Below are 17,803 nucleotides of genomic sequence, written 5' to 3' on the forward strand. Positions count from 1 at the left end.
ACTCCATTCCATACAAGTTGGGGAATCCATACTCCATACAAGTTGGGGGGGGGGGGAATCCTATACTCCGTATGAGGGGAGATCCTATACTCCATTCCATACAAGTTGGGGGATCCTATACTCCATACGAGAGGGGGGATCCTATACTCCATATGAGGGGGGATCCTATACTCCATACAAGTGGGGGAGGGGGAATATATAATCCATATGAGGGGGGAGGGATCCTATACTCCATACAAGAGGGGAGGGGGATCCTATACTCCATACGAGGGGGGAGGGGGATCCTATACTCCATACGAGGGGGGATGTGGGATCCTATACTCCATATGAGGGGGGGAGGGGATCCTTTACTCCATACAAGTGGGGGGGGGATCTATACTCCATATGAGGGGGGTGGGATCCTATACTCCATACGATAGGGAGGGGGATCCTGGATTTGTATGGATAATTTTTGGAGAATAAAGATATCGTTTAGTGTCACTTTAAAGAACCTTTAAAAATGCTAGCTGTCTGGCTGTCAGCTTTAATGCTAACTTGTTATCCAAAAACAAGTGCTGTCAGAATGCCCGATGTGCTTGTTTATTGTAGGGCAGTATCTCAAAGTAGTGATAAATCCATTGAAGCAGCTGGGTAGCTAGCATTTTCATCAGAAGCCAGCAGCGTCAGTTTCCTTACTTCTCTCAGTACAGGTTTTCTTTACCATTAGGCAGCTGACATATTTTACTGAAGTCTTTTAATGGTGTGTTTATACTGTTAGAAAACGGAATGTACTTGGCTGTGTGCTGTTACTGGATGCACTGTAAAAGAGACAGCAGAACCAGTTTCTGTAAGCATTCATTTGATATGAGTGCCCCCTAGTGGCATCGACCATCAATGCACTTACAAAAGGACATTTTATTATTTTGTTGCTGAGTGAAAAAAGCCACTGCTGTATATAGGGTCTCTTTGAAAGAACGTAGTAAAGTACATACATTGTCATGACATGCTGTGCAGGGCCAAATAAAAATCTGTCGTCTAGGTCACTTTTTCCTCTCTTATCTCCATATATATAAGCACCAATGCTTTTTACCTGTGCCAAATAAATAAATGGAAATAACTGATCCTACATATAAATGTTTAATGTTTGTGGAATAATGCATCCCCATTATGCGTCTCCCCGTAAATAAATGGAAATGATATAAGCAAAATTAAATATTTTTAATATAGAGTATAATGCAACCCCTAATGTGATTTAAAAAGAATATGAGTAATAACCAAGGACTCCTTGCGCACATAAAAGCACTAGGCCTCAGGCCTGTTGCTTTTATACAGAATGTGGAACTCCAAGGTGATTTCCAGTGTCCTTGAATTTGTTGGTCGGGTTGTATGACTCTTTCTAATACATAAGCCGCAGATTTTTACAAACAATGAAACGTGAGGAAATTCTCAAATACTTTGTTTTGTGGCATTTGTGAACCTATTCCTATTTTGTTTGAGCAGTGATATAGTCTATACATTGTCAGAGAAAGACATTTTAGATAGTATTCAACTGGCCTTATTCAAGAATTAAATTCAAAGAGCAATCGCAAGTCTTTAAGGAGCAGCAACCCATAAACATTGTTACATCAGTTTTCATTAGTCCATGTTGTTTTTGCATGGTATAATTTTAAAAACCTAAATTTATTTAAAAAAAAAAAGTAAAAAAAAAAAAATCAGCACATATTACTTATAGTCAATGACTTTGTGCTGCTGGCTGAGGTGTTAGTTAAAGATTTCCATACGCTAATTACCCCCAGAGCGGTAATATTTATGTGCCGTAGAGGGTTATATGGACCAAGGGACCCATCATATGCCCCTGTCAAGAGCGCTGACTATGCCTGCCCTTTCTGCACCACTCCTCCATTCAAAAAAACGATACTATAGCTTCCAGGTGAAACATGATCTTTGAATAAATGAGGCAGACCTTGTTCTAACTTTAAAAAAAGTTCAGGCAAAATTAGGCTTTAACGACATCTGGATACGTTACTGCACATTTCAACTGCACTTTACTATGTTTTATTAAATCACCTCACGAGCGATTGTGCGAATTATGGGAGGGAAATATTGGAATCTTAGGCCCCTTTCAGACGGTGTAGATTCGTCCAAGCGGATCCACCTGCTCCACAGGGGATCTGTCTGCTGATCCCCACTGAACAGGCGGCATAGGTGTGCGCAGCCTATTGCATTAGGGTGTGCACCCCAAAGCTCAAACACAAACTACAGATTACTCACGATGAAAGGTAAGTTACATATTTACCGGCCCCTTCTCGCACTCATCCGCAAACATCCCTGCAGCAACAGCCAGAGAGAGGAGAGTAGGAAAGACGGACGTGCTGCAAGGGGAAGAACGGGGGGGACCTAGGCAGTAGGGGGAATCTGTTATGCACAGGGTGATTAGGGTGTGCCTGGGTACACCTGCCACACCCTGGGCGCACGCCTATGACAGGCAGATAACAGGTCCGTGACTGCTCCACTATGCAGACACAGCCGCTGTCCTCTATGGGGCGGTCGGATGTACACGGCATGTCCATTTCCATCAGTTTGTCAACAGATCTTCCTGACGGATGGCGAACGTATCCCCATCCGTCTATTTTTAGCTGATTTTATCGGAATGGATATCCACCACACACCAACAATGGGTGGTCCGATCAGGTCCGAATGAAAAAACGGACAGGTTGACCCAGTCGGTCCTCTGGTGTGAAAGGGTCCCTACAGAAAAAAACACCACCCTACTCCATTCCTCAAAAATATTGTAATAACCAGTAGTGAAAAATCATTAAAGTATAAGGGCAAAACTTTTTTTTTAGTTTTGGATAGAGGGGGGGGAGTGGATTAGAACACCTGTTGCCGCGTACACACCATCGTTTTCTGCGATGGAAAAAAACGTCATTTTCAAAAACGTCAATTTAATTGACCGTGTGTGGGCAAAAACGTCGTTTTATGTCTTCTAAAAAACGACAGAAAAAAATTGAAGCATGCTTCAATTTTATGTGTCGTTTTTGGCCGACGTCGTTTTCTGTGTTCTAAACATTGACCGTGTGTACGTAAAAACGTCGATTTAAGCCCGCGCATGCTCAGAAGCAAGTTAGGAGACGGCAGCGCTCATTCATGTAAAACGACTGTTCAGAATGGAATCAGCACATTCGTTAAGGTGTTTTTCAGCTTATAGACAAGAAAACGAAATTTAAAGCACAGTCACTGAAAATCACGAATCGTATCTCACCAAACTTTTACTAACACGCAGCAACACGATATCAGCAAAAGAGGCCGTCTTCCGCATGGAAACGACCCTTTATAGTGACGTCGTGCGTGATTGACGGAACTGCGCTGTGCTAGAGCGTTGTGAAAAAGCGATGGTGTGTATGCTACGTCGTTGTTCAAATTGAAGTTTGAAAAATGACGTTTTTTTAAAGCACATAAAGCGTCGCATTTTTCCATCGCAGAAAACGATGGTGTGTACGCGGCATGTGAGTTTTAATAGATGTCTGTGTCCCCATTAGGGAGATTCGGCCTCTCTATTTGTCCTGTTTACCATTATTATTGAAAGAGAAAATAAAAGAAAATCCCGAAATTTGGGTTATCCCCAGAAAAGTAATAGAGGGGAAATCTTCCAATGGGAACACTAGTTCTGGTGACCTGGGGGTCCCCAAGGAATTGCCTCATGTTGCAGGGATTTCCTCTCACTTCCGGTTTTGGCTATAGGACAGGAAGTGAATGGAAATCTCTGCAATGGGACACAGATGCCCATAGTTCTACTTTAAAATGAACTCATATCGTTTTCACAAGCAGTCACTGAGCTTTAAAACAAACTCTTCCTGGCCTTTATATCTACAAGTGCTGTGAAGTAATGTAACATTCAAGATTAGAAGGCTGGGAGGAAGAAGGTAGGAACAGGGTGAGCACAGCACATGAGCAACTACCGTGCTTCTTCTGTGAACTTTGAGGATGAATTGCTAAACAGTGGCTGCAGCTACAGAGGTCAGTGAGAACCTGTGTTAAAGCTCATTTACTACTTTATTAATATATAAGTATATGAATCTCTTTAGGTTCACTCCTCCCCATCCTTTAATTGTCCACAAATTCTGCCACCTTGAAGTCTACAATTCAAGAGCTGTGTAATGTTTTTGTAATTCAGGGAAAGTAGGTTCTGTTTAATACTAAAATGTAGTTAAAATATCACACACAGTACATACTATTCCTTATTGGCTGAAGGAAATTATCCTAATGTGGGCAAAGTAAAAAAAAAAATTAGATCACAGATAGCAGCAACAGGACTTGTATTGCATTTTTTTTTATATCTGAATAACATATTTATATTTATGCAGAAAGAAAACAGAGTGCTTTTTTAAGTACCTCTTCTGTTATGCATAGCTTATGTGGCTTATCAAAAAATATTGGATGTTTGTGAAGGAAAATGTCATAATGGTTTTAAATTAACCTTCATGATCCTAGTAGCAATTCCAGGATAACAGTGATGAGAAAAGGTCCAGACAGGTAACCCATGCCAGAACACACAACATGCAAAATGTTGATAGACCTATTTGGAAAACCAACACGTATATCTAAAGCCTCGTACACACGACCGAGGAACTCGACGGGCGAAACACATCGTTTTCCTCGTCGAGTTTCTTGTTAGGCTGTCAAGGAACTCGACAAGGCAAGTTTCTCCATTCCCATCGAGGAAAAAGAAGACATGCTCTCTTTTTGGCTCGACGGGATCCTCGACAGTTTCCTTGTCGAAAAATGTACACACGACCGGTTTCCTCGGCAAAAAAAAAATCCCAGCAAGTTTCTTGCTGGTTTTTGCTGAGAAACTCAGTCATGTGTACGAGGCCTAAGATACGTTTTCAGTGAATGACATGGTAGACACGATAATATATTATATGGCGATGAAAAGACGCACAATGCAATTAAAGAACAAAGGTCTAGAACTTCTATCGGTTTACATGTAATTTGCTGTACTTATTATTGCCAGTTTGTGGTTGTAATCCTTTTCGTGAATTTCACTTTGTGCATAATTTATACTTTACCAATAGCAATTGTGATATACATTATACTAATTACAACAATCAAATTACAGTATATCCAGCTTGGCCTTTGAATGCTTAAATAGCATATTGGTATTCAAATTTATAGAACATACATTACCAACAGTTGTGCTTTATTGTAGCCATTGATTTAAAGTTATATTTATAAACTGAGTCATTTACAATTCAAACTTTCAAGTTTCTGCATTAAATCAGTTTTGAGTGCAACTTAAGGCTGGACTCTAGATAAAAAGTTAAATACCGAGATGAAATACGAGCTGTTAAATTTTAAAAATGTGCGTAATTTCTGTCCACCCAGTTCTAAGATTTACACAGCTTTGTCACCAAGCACAGCTGTGTCTGGCAGGGTAGGGGAGCTGGCTTTTCTCTGCTGCAGTTTCACTTTCCCCTGCAGGTCTCTTTCCTACCCCCATCCTATTACTGGACAGTGAAAGGAGAATGAGCACATTTATTAACTCATCCCCCTGTTGGCATGCACTGCAGCACACAAATGTGCTATATACTCGGCACACTGAATTTACATTACATTGATGTTTCTCACTACCACAAAATAACATTACAAAATGGTAGCCACCACTTTTTTTTTAACAGATGTTTTTATTAGTTTATAAAACAGTACAAAGTAAAACAGATGTGGCACACACAATCAGATAAAAAGGGTACATCATAATATCCAAAGGATGTGTGTACAGTTCTGTAAAATAGCAATAGGCACGTCTACATGGAAGGCCTAACATCATACAGGGTAAGTCTATTACATCATCAGACATAAGCCAACATTAATGAAGCTCATATACAAAAACAAATTGACAGAATTCTCAAACTAAGAGTTTGATTACAGAAGAGAGAAAAAATAAAAAAGTAATTTGGGGCAGGGGGTGAAGTAATGAAATCGGGAGATTGCAGAAAAGGGAAGTAAGGGGTAAAAAATAAGGAAGAAGTAGATAAAGAGATAAGGAAGAGAAGCAACTCCAATAAGGTAGGATTTTGACCATATTACATTTAACCAATAGTCAAGTCTTAAGCCTCATACACACGACCGAGAAACTCGACGGGTGAAACACATTGAGTTCCTCGTCGAGTTCCTTGTGAAGCCGTCGAGAAACTCAACAAGCCAAGTTTCTCCATTCCCGTCAACTGTCGAGTTTCTCGACAGTTTCCTCGACGAAAATGTACACCCGACCGGTTTCCTCGGCAAAAAAATATCTCCCAGCAAGTTTCTTGCTGGTTTTTGCAGAGAAACTCGGTCGTGTGTACGAGGCTTAATAGCATTTAGTCTATGCATTAAACCACGTTATAACATTAAGCCCCTTGCCTCTGTGCATGCCACCCAGTGTAGGCACCAATTTACTTTTCTTGGTGGCCTCAAGATTTTAGCTAGTTGTGTAACTGGTATGCTGTACACATATCACAAGATTGGAAAAATGTTAACTTGGAGAGTTCTTTAAGTACTTCCACTATATTAAACTAATGGTCTTGAAGCACCCACATTCTGTTCTGTTCATTCTCAGTATAATATATAGTAAATGTCATTACTCTTGCACATATGTTTTCTGGAATCCTAGCCTGTAAACTGTGCACCTCTGACTGATCTGAATCTAACTATAACTAGTTATACGACTGTACAATTAAAAGGCAGCTAATGAAGTGAAAATAACCTTGTACTTGCATTCATTTTACTTAGGGTTAGAACATTCCCTAAAGAATCATCACTGGGTCATGATACCGTGAGGGCTCTTATGTACTATGCCTTGAAAGTATGGAGTGACATCACCCCATTGAACTTCCATGAAGTGGCTGGGAACAATGCAGATATTCAAATTGACTTCTCCAGGGCAGATCACAACGATGGCTATCCATTTGATGGACCGGGTGGTACAGTGGCTCATGCTTTTTTTCCTGGTGATCATCACACTTCTGGTGATACCCATTTTGATGATGAAGAGTCTTGGACATTCCGATCATCAGGTATGTCAGGGTAAGAAAATATACAATTAAGTACAGAGTTTTCTGCTGCAGGTCCACGTGTGTTAGGAAGTTTTTATTTTGTTATAAACATCATGATGCATATTCAGTGGCTGTGAACTCCTAATAGTAGCACCAAGTATCTGGTATCACCCAAGTTTATTTTCTAGATAAATCATGATGCCTTATAACTAACAGTATCAGATAGTCCCCCCCCCCCATACACAAAGTATTGGACAGTTATTTAATTTATCATGATTAGACCTGGCCAGCAGTTATTAGTGTTGAGAACCGATGTTACATATATACATACCTGTATACTGTCTGTGTGGAAATGATTGCGGGAAAAAAGTTAGCCCTCATATTTTGCGCATACATCAGAGGGCCCTAGCATATCGTTCTAATAAGATTGTATGCATTCGTAACTTATCCACAGTAAGTAACACCCAAACTAATACATTTATGAACAGATTTGAAACTACACTGTGTAGTGTCTTTACAAACGAAGGATAAAAGTGTAAGAAAGAAACCGGGTGTCATGTTTTCTTGCTACATGTTTTCTGCCTAATTTGGACCTAAGTAGGTCCCTAGACTCAGGAGTTATGGTAACAGAGTAGATGTGTCACAGGTATCAGCAGTAGCCAGCCATTCCCCCCCAAATTTTGTTAAACTTTAAGGCACAGACTCTTTCCTCACGTGTTATCCTATACAAAGGCAGTGTTTGATTAATATTTTTTTTCCACAAACTAAGGCAGAGGGAATCAGTATATATACATTGGAGGGTCACAGTTTTTCTTGCATAGAACAGAAGTAGGTATAAGATTTTTTTTTGGTGGTGGGACTAGATCCCCAAGAAACACATATTCGCAATGTCAAAATGAGAGGAAATAAAGGCTGTAATTTGGGACCAGAAAAGTCTAACCTTGTCACAGGTCCAGATCATATGGAGGTGGCCACTAACTTTTTGAAATGTATGGCCAAGGAATGTGCATTTGAAACAAATAAAATGGTGCGTAATAAATTCTATGAACATATCGCTATTGAATACGTTTTTCTCTAGTAGAGATAGCAGTATCAAAATATGATTTGGAGAATCCCTGCCAGTAATGTTCTGAAATATCAAGGATATCTTTGTGCCATCTTGGAAATTAGAGGGTAGTCAGTCCCTAGGAGTGTGTGATAATAGCTAGAGATCATGCGGAAGGGAATTGTCTGAAGCCAACAATGTTCTAGTTTATATTGAAATATGAAACTGAATTCCTGTTAACCTGAGTTGGGCTTCAGTGGTGTGTCTGAAGCCTCGTACACACGACCGAGGAACTTGACGAGCGAAACACATCGTTTTCCTCGTCGAGTTCCTTGTTAGGCTGTCGAGGAACTCCATTCCCGTCGAGGAAAAAGAAGACATGCTCTCTTTTTGACTCGACGGGATCCTCAACAGTTTCCTCGTCGAAAAATGTACACACGACCGGTTTCCTCGGCAAAAAAAAAAATCCCAGCAAGTTTCTTGCTGGTTTTTGCCGAGAAACTCAGTCATGTGTACGATGCCTGAGTTGTTTCTTGAAAAAGTATAGTTTGGCCTTGCTCATCCTACTTCTAAGCACCCCTGTATTTTTCTTCAATGTGAAGACTGTTTTCACTGATTATTGAATGACTCAGGATGCAACAATGTGGATACTATACCGTATGAATTCCACAGTATATCTCTAGATTTCTGGACATGCAGTTTTCCCTTCAGGTGGTATCTATGTAGCATGTATGTTTTTTTTTTTAGATGCAGTTTACAATGTTAAGTGATAAGTGTTAAATGAGGATCTTCACTCAGAATAGTTAACTAAATCCTCACAAAGCCTGTTTTCTCTTTCGTTCCAGATGTCAATGGCATGGACCTGTTTGCTGTAGCAGTGCACGAGTTTGGCCATGCAATTGGTCTTACGCATATTTCTGATATGGAATCAATAATGAGACCTTATTATCAAGGACCAGTTGGTGACCCTCTGAAGTATAATCTACCTTTTGATGACAAAGTTAGGATATGGCAACTGTATGGTAAATTTTTTTAATAAAAATTTTGCTTTCAATGGTAAAGCGCTATAATAACAGATTTACTATCAGTAGCAACCTGCATGGAACTCAAGAGAGAAAAAAAAAACCTCTAACAAAGGCAACTTATGGGTATGCAACAGCCCCACCAGCTAATAAGAGTCGTGTACCACTAGATGTGTTACAGTACATTGAACTTCATCCAAGCTCCACATATTTGAAAGGAGTTATAAAAAAAAAACACACTTGTGGGTTTAACCAAACATTTTTTTGCATATCAATTCTACATGGTCTGAGTAACTTGAACGTGTGGTAGGAGTGTATTTTTTGCCTGCGTACTGTTCACTAAGGCCTGGTTCACACTGGTACGATTTGAGATGCGATTTGAGATGTCAAATCGCATCTCAAATCGACAGCATTTGCCGGCAATTGTCGGCAATGACACCGTCCTAATCGGTGCGACGCCGCATCTGCGGCGCTGCGCCAATTTTAAAAAGTAGTTCCTGTACTACTTTTTGCGAATTTCGGGCCGCGATTTAAATTGACATCTGTGCAGAAACCTGCACAGATGTCTCTGAAATCGCGGCCGAAATCGGGACTGCCAGCGGGAGTGAAATCGTGCGAGTTCAGCTGAACTTGCACGGCTTAACTCCCGCAGCCCAGTGTGAACCTGGGCTTAAATATATTCTCACCACAGAATGTTGGGACATATTAAAAATTAAAGTAGTAATAATTAACAATAATTACAAAGCAAATGCTTACAGCTGGCAAGGTAATTCAGTGCCCAGGGAGACGATGCAAAACTGTGCCCCCCCCCCCCCCCCCCCCCGACACCAATTAGGTGGGGTATGCAGGAGACTGCACTGAAATATGTAACATTCTATCCTGCCATAAAATATGAGGTAACAGTGACGTAGAAAGTAATAGGGCCTGTGTGCAGGATCAAAAGTTTGGCCCTTCTGTGCAAAAAAAAGTGCAAAAAATTGGGTGTAGTTTTTATTGTGCTGAATATTGGCCTTGGTTACATAGAAGCAGAATGCAGAGGTTCAGTAGTGAGTGGCTGATGGGGAAATTTTATATTTCATATTTCCTTATTAAAGTTGAGGCCCACTCGGCTCCCTATCCAGATAAAGATAAGGACAGGGAATTGGCATCTCCCTGTGTTGTGCAATGTGTGAGGGCACAGTGCCCACCCCCCTCCTGTGTGCACCACATACATTGCACCCATGGATGATACACCACTGAGAGGACAGATGCATTAAATCTATTACCAGTGGCTTTGGTGCTGGTTCACACCAGGAATTGCATGGGAACACTCTCTGTCAGTTTTTTTAGGTAGACCTGATCGGACCGTCCATTGCCCTCAATGAAGCGGCGGATGTCAGAAGACATGTGTCCGCTTACACCCGTTGGCATCTGATCCGATCCCGTCAGCTAAAAACAGACATTCCCCATCTGTCCGGCGGATCGAATTGGATGACAGTCAGATGGAAGGCCATCCATTTCCATCAAACAGCCACATAGAGAACAGCGGGCTGTGTCCATGACCGCTCTGCATCAGCGGACAGGAGAAGGACCTGTCATCTGCCTGTTTAGCGGGGATCAGCAGAGAGATGCCCCTATTTATTCTTATGTGGTAGTCCAGTGTTAATTTTGACGTCAAATTTCAATTTCATTTTAGTCATAGTCTTTTGACTAAAATTCCATTTTAGTTATAGTCAGTCTTATTTTAGTTAACTAAATTAGTGTTAATTTAGTAGATGAAAATATTTTAGTGTAAGAAATTAACACTGGTTGTTAGGGGCCTATTGACACCTGCAGTAGATCGAACATCCGGTGCATTTAAATTGCTATGCAGGAAACACGCACAGAAGGTATGTTTCCTGCACTGCATTCCGGGGTGAATGGGCACTAAATAAATGTATTCCTAAACAGAGTACTGCTAGCTTTTCAATACTAAAAGCTTAAGTGTCCATTTCTAAAAATTAAATAAAAGACAAAAAATACTCAAGCACCTTCCTTACCTACTTCCTGCATGTCTCTGCTTACTGAGGAGCCCTCATGTTCCCCTGTCCTCCTTGAGAAGGGAAGCAGCTTCTTCTCTTAAATCTCCCACCTCCCCAATCACACCAGCCACAGTATGGGTAATGCCTGAAATCACAGATGGCTTACACCAGTGGGTTCCACCCACCCGCACCTCCTCTTCTTCCTCTCCGGTAGTCAGGTTTTTCTCTCATTTATGTATATATTCTCTCAGCCAGTGCCCATTCTGCCCACTTTCTTCCACTCACGTCAGGTTGCTGTTTAAGGGAGGAGAGCAGTGGTGGCCCATAATGCATAGCGCAGGGATGCAGCCCCCCATCCATGTGTCTGGTCCCCTATTATACATGCGGGGCACCAGACGCATGGATTACAATGTTTTTTTTTTTTTAAGCACCTGATTAGAGCCAGAGGCTTTAATAGGCTTCAATAAGTTTGCGTGACAATAGCAAATCAATATTCGCTATTGTCTTCCTGATTCAATTTCCAGCCAAACAGGAGGTGGGTCATGAGACCCATCACCCGATTGGGCGAAAGGAGAACCGATCCTATTGGCCGCCCAGGAGGAGGAGGGAGGAGACGCACGGTGGAAGCCACTGTAATGCGGAAGAGAAGGAGATGCAGGGAAAGCCGCCACCTGTCGCCCAGTAGAAGTGCTGTTGGATAGATGGGGTAAATGCGGGGCTGGTGACTCACCAACCACATAGCACCTCTTTCGCTGGTCCCAGCCCTGCTTACAGCTAAAGCCCCCACTGGGGTTAAATAAAAAGCTGAATGCTAAACAAAGAGTCTAAGATAAATTAAAAAAAATTGTAGAGAGTGACCGCTGTGTCTTTCTGCTTCTGGCTGCACAGAAGTGCACTGGATTGGCGCAGTGTGATTAATATACAACTAAAGGTTCCCCTATGACAGTCTTAACAAGTAAGGCCGCGTACACATGATCGGTTCAAACTGATGAAAACGGACCGAAAATTCAGTTTCATCAGTCCAAACCGTCCGTGTGTACGCCCCATCGGTCTGTTGTCCTTCGGACAAAAGTTAGAGAACTTGCTTTAAAATCAAACCGATGGACTGCTAACCGATAGGTCCAAACCGATGGTTAGTACACAAAAGCATTGGTTCAAAACCTGCGCATGCTCAGAATCAAGTCGACGCATGCTTGGAAGCATTGAACTTAGTTTTTTTCAGCACGTCGTTGTGTTTTACGTCACCGCGTTCTGACACGATTGGATTTTGAACTGATGGTGTGTACATCACACCATCAGGCCGCTTCAGCAGTGAACTGATGAAAACGGTCCGTCGGACCATTCTCATCGGATGGACCGGTCGTGTGTACGCGGCCTTACAGATCCAGTTATTATGTGATCATAAAGTAAACAAAAAGCTTTTTTTCACTTTCACTGACTGAGCCAAATACTTCATTATTTGTGTCTCACATATTCCCCCTTCCAGATACTGCAGCTCACAGTAGGAGGGTTTTAGTAATAGGAAGCGCTGCCAGTTGAGAGGACAAGTAACTGTGATGTTTGTTATTCACGGTATGCCTTGACTGTAACTTTTGGGAAACAGTTGAATCGTTACCATTAAATCAGTTTTGTTTTGTTTTAAAAGTGGCATTTGATATAGGATTACTGCAAAAAAAAAAAGTTAGTATTGGAACATATTGTTCCCTTTCATTTCACACATTAAGCTCAATTCACAAATAGAGTTTCAGAAAATGACAGTTATTTTCAGTTGAATCAAATTAAATTAGAAAATGACATTGGCTAAAACTATGGTGCCTAGGCTGGTGTTAAAGCATTGTGAATTGAGCCTATTTTCAGGTCTGAGAGGCTTCTAAAATGTGTACAAATTTATACACAAATGTTAAAATTGAGTAATTTATGTTGTCAAGCCCTTTCACTTTATCTTTAGAAGTCTTAGTTATAATAGATACAGCATCTAAAAATACTTGTAGGCAAACAAATACACCATTTCCTTTGATCCTAATTTTTATTCACATCAAAGTTGGGAGCTTCATGTAGGGTCAGCTGCTTAGCTGGAAAACCTTGTTCTAGAAAATCCAATTATTGTGTGAAATTATTCGTTTTTCATTCTATGTCTGGGTGCAGTGTTTGTGAAATTAGATTTTGAGGAAGACGCTGTGTCTTATTTTCTGTTCCAGTGTCCCACATGGCCTCTAATCCTTCACCCTCTCTCACCCCAGGAGTCCGTGAATCTGTGTCCCCCACAGCAAAGCCAGAGGTATCTGGAGCTGAAGATCATCCATTTCTGCCTGATCTGCCAGAGAACCGTTCTACCATCCAGTAAGAAATCACTTGTTACATGTTTATGGCTGTCTATATGTTAGAAATGTCTAGAGTGTTTTCAAAATGTCTCTCAGGCCCCGTACACACGACCGAGAAACTCGACGGGCAAAACACATCGTTTTGCTCGTCGAGTTTCTCGTTCGGCTGTCAAAAAACTAGTCGAGCCAAATTTCCCCATTGCCCAACGAGGAAATAGAGAACATGTTCTCTTTTTGGCTCGACGAGTTTCCCGACGGGATTCTCGCCGAAAAGTGTACACACGACCAGTTTTCTCTGCAGAATACGTCTCCCATCGAGTTTCTTGCTGGATTCTGCCGAGAAAACCGGTCGTGTGTACGGGGCCTCATGGTCATGGGACAAAGAGCAATGTGTGCAATGCATTAACGTTTAGCAGTCAACCAAAAATCATTAGACTACCCTAAATCCCTATACACACCATCAGATTTTCTGCAGATTTTTGTCTTCAGATTTATCAAAACCATATAATATGAAGTCAAACCTTAAGAGTTTCAATTTGTATGCAATCAGGAAGGCCCTTGCACTACATGGTTTTGGTAAAATCTAAAGACAAAAAACTGCAGAAAATCTGATGATGTGTATGGGGCTTAAGCCTGTGTTTTATTTTAATTACACTAAACTACTGGTGTTTGTATGTTATGGGTTACTGTCCACACTTTACTTTTCTTTAATTTTACCTAAATAAATTAAGTTTAAAGATTCCAAAAAATAAGTGACAAAAGTGGATGCGATATGTCCGAATTTAACTAAATTTCCAGAACTGCAAGTGATAGGCCAAGAGTTTAAATTTGTGTAATTCTCATATATAAGCTCTAACGAGCAGGGATGTCATTCCCACTTTTTCTGATATGCATACTTATTTCAGGTCAGTGACTAAAAATATTGAAGCCAGAGGATTACGATAACAGCCAGGTGACTAGCATTTTCAGAAGCAGATGAAGCCCTCATATTACTTTCAGGAAGCATTTACTTTAAATGCTGTTGCTCCATGATAAAACATTGGCTTTAGAAATCATTCAGCAATTCAAAAAGTGTGTTAAAGATTTAGCCTTATCATGTGTACACATATAGCATATATTCAGTTTCTTGCGCTTACAATTTTTTTCAAAGAATGCACAATTTCTAGAATAATTTGGCTACCTTTTAAAGTGATACTAAAGTCTCAATTTTTTTGTTAAAAAATAACAAACATGTAATACTTACCTGCTCTGTGCAGTGGTTTTGCACAGAGCAGCCTGGATCCTCCTCTTCTCGGTTCCCCCTTTGGTGCTCTTGGCCCCCCCCTCCTGTTTAGTGTCCCCACAGCAAGCAGCTTGCTATGGGGACACCAAGCCGCAGCTTTGTGTGTCCATCCAAATATGGAGGCCTGGCCCCGCCCCTTCTCTTTCCTCATTGGCTCACTGATTATTATTGACAGCCGGGGGAGCAAATGGCGCTATACTGCTGTCTCGGTCAATGAGGAGGGAGAGTCTCGGACAGCTGAGTCTCTTGTGCAACATCACTGGATCGAGATGGGGCTCAGGTAAGTATTAGGGGGAGCTGTTGCACAATAAAAGCTTTTCATCTCAAAGTGGAGGTTCACCCGCAAAAAAATTTTAAGGTTAGATTCATGCTCATTTTGGCTATTTTTTTTAAAAACTAAGCAGTACTTACCGTTTTAGAGAGCGATCTTCTCCGCCGCTTCCGGGTATGGTCTTCGGGTCTGGGTGTTCCTTCTTGATTGACAGGCTTCCAACAGGCTTCCGACGGTCGCATCTATCGCGTCACGATTTTCCGAAAGTAGCCGAACGTCGGTGCGCAGGCGCCGTATAGAGTCGCACCGACGTTCGGCTTCTTTCGGCTACTCGCAGAGTTTATAATTATTCTTTGCAATAATTATATGTGTTCCTTGGTTGTACATCTACACAACATTGACATACAAAATAGCTACATTTAGCTGTTGGCCAAGGGTTGTTCTGTTGCTCAAAGCACCACCAAAACAAACACTCCAACACTTCACTCCAGTCACGTCATCCACAGACCACACAGGGGAAGTAGCGAGTAATGTCCAAAACAAAATAGAGAAATGATAGTCACCGCTCCAAGTGGGTATGTGGATGAATCCGTGTCCTCTCAGAGAAACCCAGGTGCCAGCAATGCATGAAGCAAATGTAGAAAGAAACGTTTGGACATCCGCACTCTGAAGAAACCTTTCGGTTGCCTTTTATTGATAAAAGTTTTCAAACACCACACATCACAGCAAAAAATAGGGGTATACAGCTGACGCGTTTCACACTATTGGTTAGTGCTTACTCATAGCTTTGCTGTGATGTGTGGTGTTTGAAAACTTTTACCAATAAAAGGCAACCGAGAGGTTTCTTCAGAGTGCGGCTGTCCAAACGTTTCTTTCTACATTTGGAAAGTAGCGAGTAGTCATCAATATCAGAAATAGGTTTATTTAGTAAGGTGGTCCAAGCATTTTTGGGAATATTAATGTTGGTTACACAGGATATATATCAATGTGTGTATCCTTGTTAACAAGCTCTTGATTTTAGTTTGGAACATCATTCCCCTTTTTCTGTAACTTCTGAAATAGGGCGAAGAGGCTTCAAAAATGTGTGCATATTTGGCACTAAGTGCGAGCGAGAAAGGACCTCAACGTTATCCTCTACAAGGGTCATATTGAGTATTCCCTGCTGTGTTCTAGTGCTCCATAAATTGCACACCTCTTTGCTGATATTAGCAAGTCCAGATCTGCTTCCCAAGCCAGTCTGTGGGGTAGTTTTTCTGAAATGCTGGCGAACAACTAGTATAAAACAAAAATATCACCCCTTTCTTCCGTCTCTTGCATACATTGTTTCTTGAACAGTTCTCAAAGCAATTATCTCTTTCCCCTTTTTAACAGTATTTTAAAAAATTATAATTTGATGAATCTCAAAGCTTTTGGACTGAGGTTATTTTAAAGTAGTTTGAATTTAAAATTCCCTTTTTGTAAATGAAATGGCATATTCAGTTTGGAATTATTATGAGCACCATGTAATCTCTACTAGTGCCCTAAGGTGAATTCCTCTGTATGTGACACACAGCTATACAAACTGATTCATTACAGATCTTTTGGTTAATGCTGGCAGAAAATTAATATTTTTTTTTCCTCTAAAGTGTACCCATTCTCATAACTACGATGAAAGTTACCATGAATTTTCATCCTAAATACAATTTTTCACACTTACACAGGAAAGGATAATTCCATATTTTGGGTAGAAAAATAATATAATACTGTTATCGTGCAAACTTGGTACATCCTTATAACCAATCCAAGGGGCCTTTACCACTTGTCATTTGTTTTGGCTCCTGCTCAACATATTTACTGTATCTCAACTGATGCTCAGATGTTACATCACTAGGAAAAATATGGCCAGACTCAAAGTAAATAGAAAAAGCAAAATGGACACACTGGTTACAACTATAATAAGATTAGATAACAAGTAAAGATTCACATTGAAGATGTCAGGCGAGACAGTTCAGATTATGTTTGTGTATCTCAAACACAATTCACACTTCTCATCAATTTTCCAAACATTTTCATGCTTCAAGTGAATCATAGCACGGATGATGCTTCTGTCTCCTGAGCTTATCTTCCCTCCCGGTGACTCAAATGAGATAATAAATGCAGGCACTGCACAATGGTTTCAGCTGAAAATAAGTACTTGCATTGTGTGGCCCCCGAGATTGCCTTTTTCTTCCATGTATGACTGAACCCATATACTTAGCTGTCACAGTGCAAATACTCCAAGAATTTGAAGCAAATGTTCCTTGGTTGTCAGAAAATATTGACATTCACATAGTTTACTTATCTATTTATTTTATTTTATCATTGTTTTGTTTTTTTAGACCAAGAAAAGATGAGCCTGACAGGTGTAACACACATTTTGATGCAGTGGCACAGATTCGAGGAGAAGCGTTCTTTTTTAAAGGTAGGATATTTTCTTTGTACGGTAATCACTGATATAATGTTTACCCTTTTCTACAGAAGTAGAAAGATCAGCTCTCTTTGGATGTGTACACGTTTCGCTGTGTTCTCATTTCTCTTTCAGCTGGGTGCCCTAGATATGGAGTTTCTTCTGCAAACAGTTCCTGTTTGTGATTCTGTAACATATTCAGAAATTTGTGGTTGTCGGTAATGCCCCTTTGCTAGTGAGATACTCATTTACTCCTCTTTTTTCTATGCAATGTGAGCACTTTTTCTGAACATTTGTCAAACAGTGGCAGGTTCTAGATTGGTAGCAAGGACAGTCAATGAACCACACATCCTGAGCTCTGAGCCCTATAAAGCATGCCTGAGTCTAGCTCTTTGGTAACACCACCATGTTATGCATATCAGTT

General features: G+C 40.8%; 1 protein-coding gene across 2 annotated transcripts in view; it reads left to right on the top strand.

The window, feature by feature from the left end:
• The window catches only part of MMP17 (matrix metallopeptidase 17), a 194,639-nt gene that overhangs the window by 148,621 nt on the left and 28,215 nt on the right, over positions 1-17,803 (top strand). Inside the window, exons 4-7 of one of the 2 annotated variants that reach the window (XM_040347643.1) lie at positions 6,751-7,034; positions 8,904-9,080; positions 13,279-13,420; positions 17,312-17,394. In XM_040347643.1, coding sequence (XP_040203577.1) covers positions 6,751-7,034; positions 8,904-9,080; positions 13,279-13,420; positions 17,312-17,394 — 686 coding nt within the window. The remainder of the gene's footprint in view (positions 1-6,750; positions 7,035-8,903; positions 9,081-13,278; positions 13,421-17,311; positions 17,395-17,803) is intronic. The other variant, XM_040347647.1, reaches the window with a different exon arrangement.

Source organism: Rana temporaria, chromosome 1 (genome assembly GCF_905171775.1).
Source record: "Rana temporaria chromosome 1, aRanTem1.1, whole genome shotgun sequence".
NCBI lineage: Eukaryota > Metazoa > Chordata > Amphibia > Anura > Ranidae > Rana > Rana temporaria.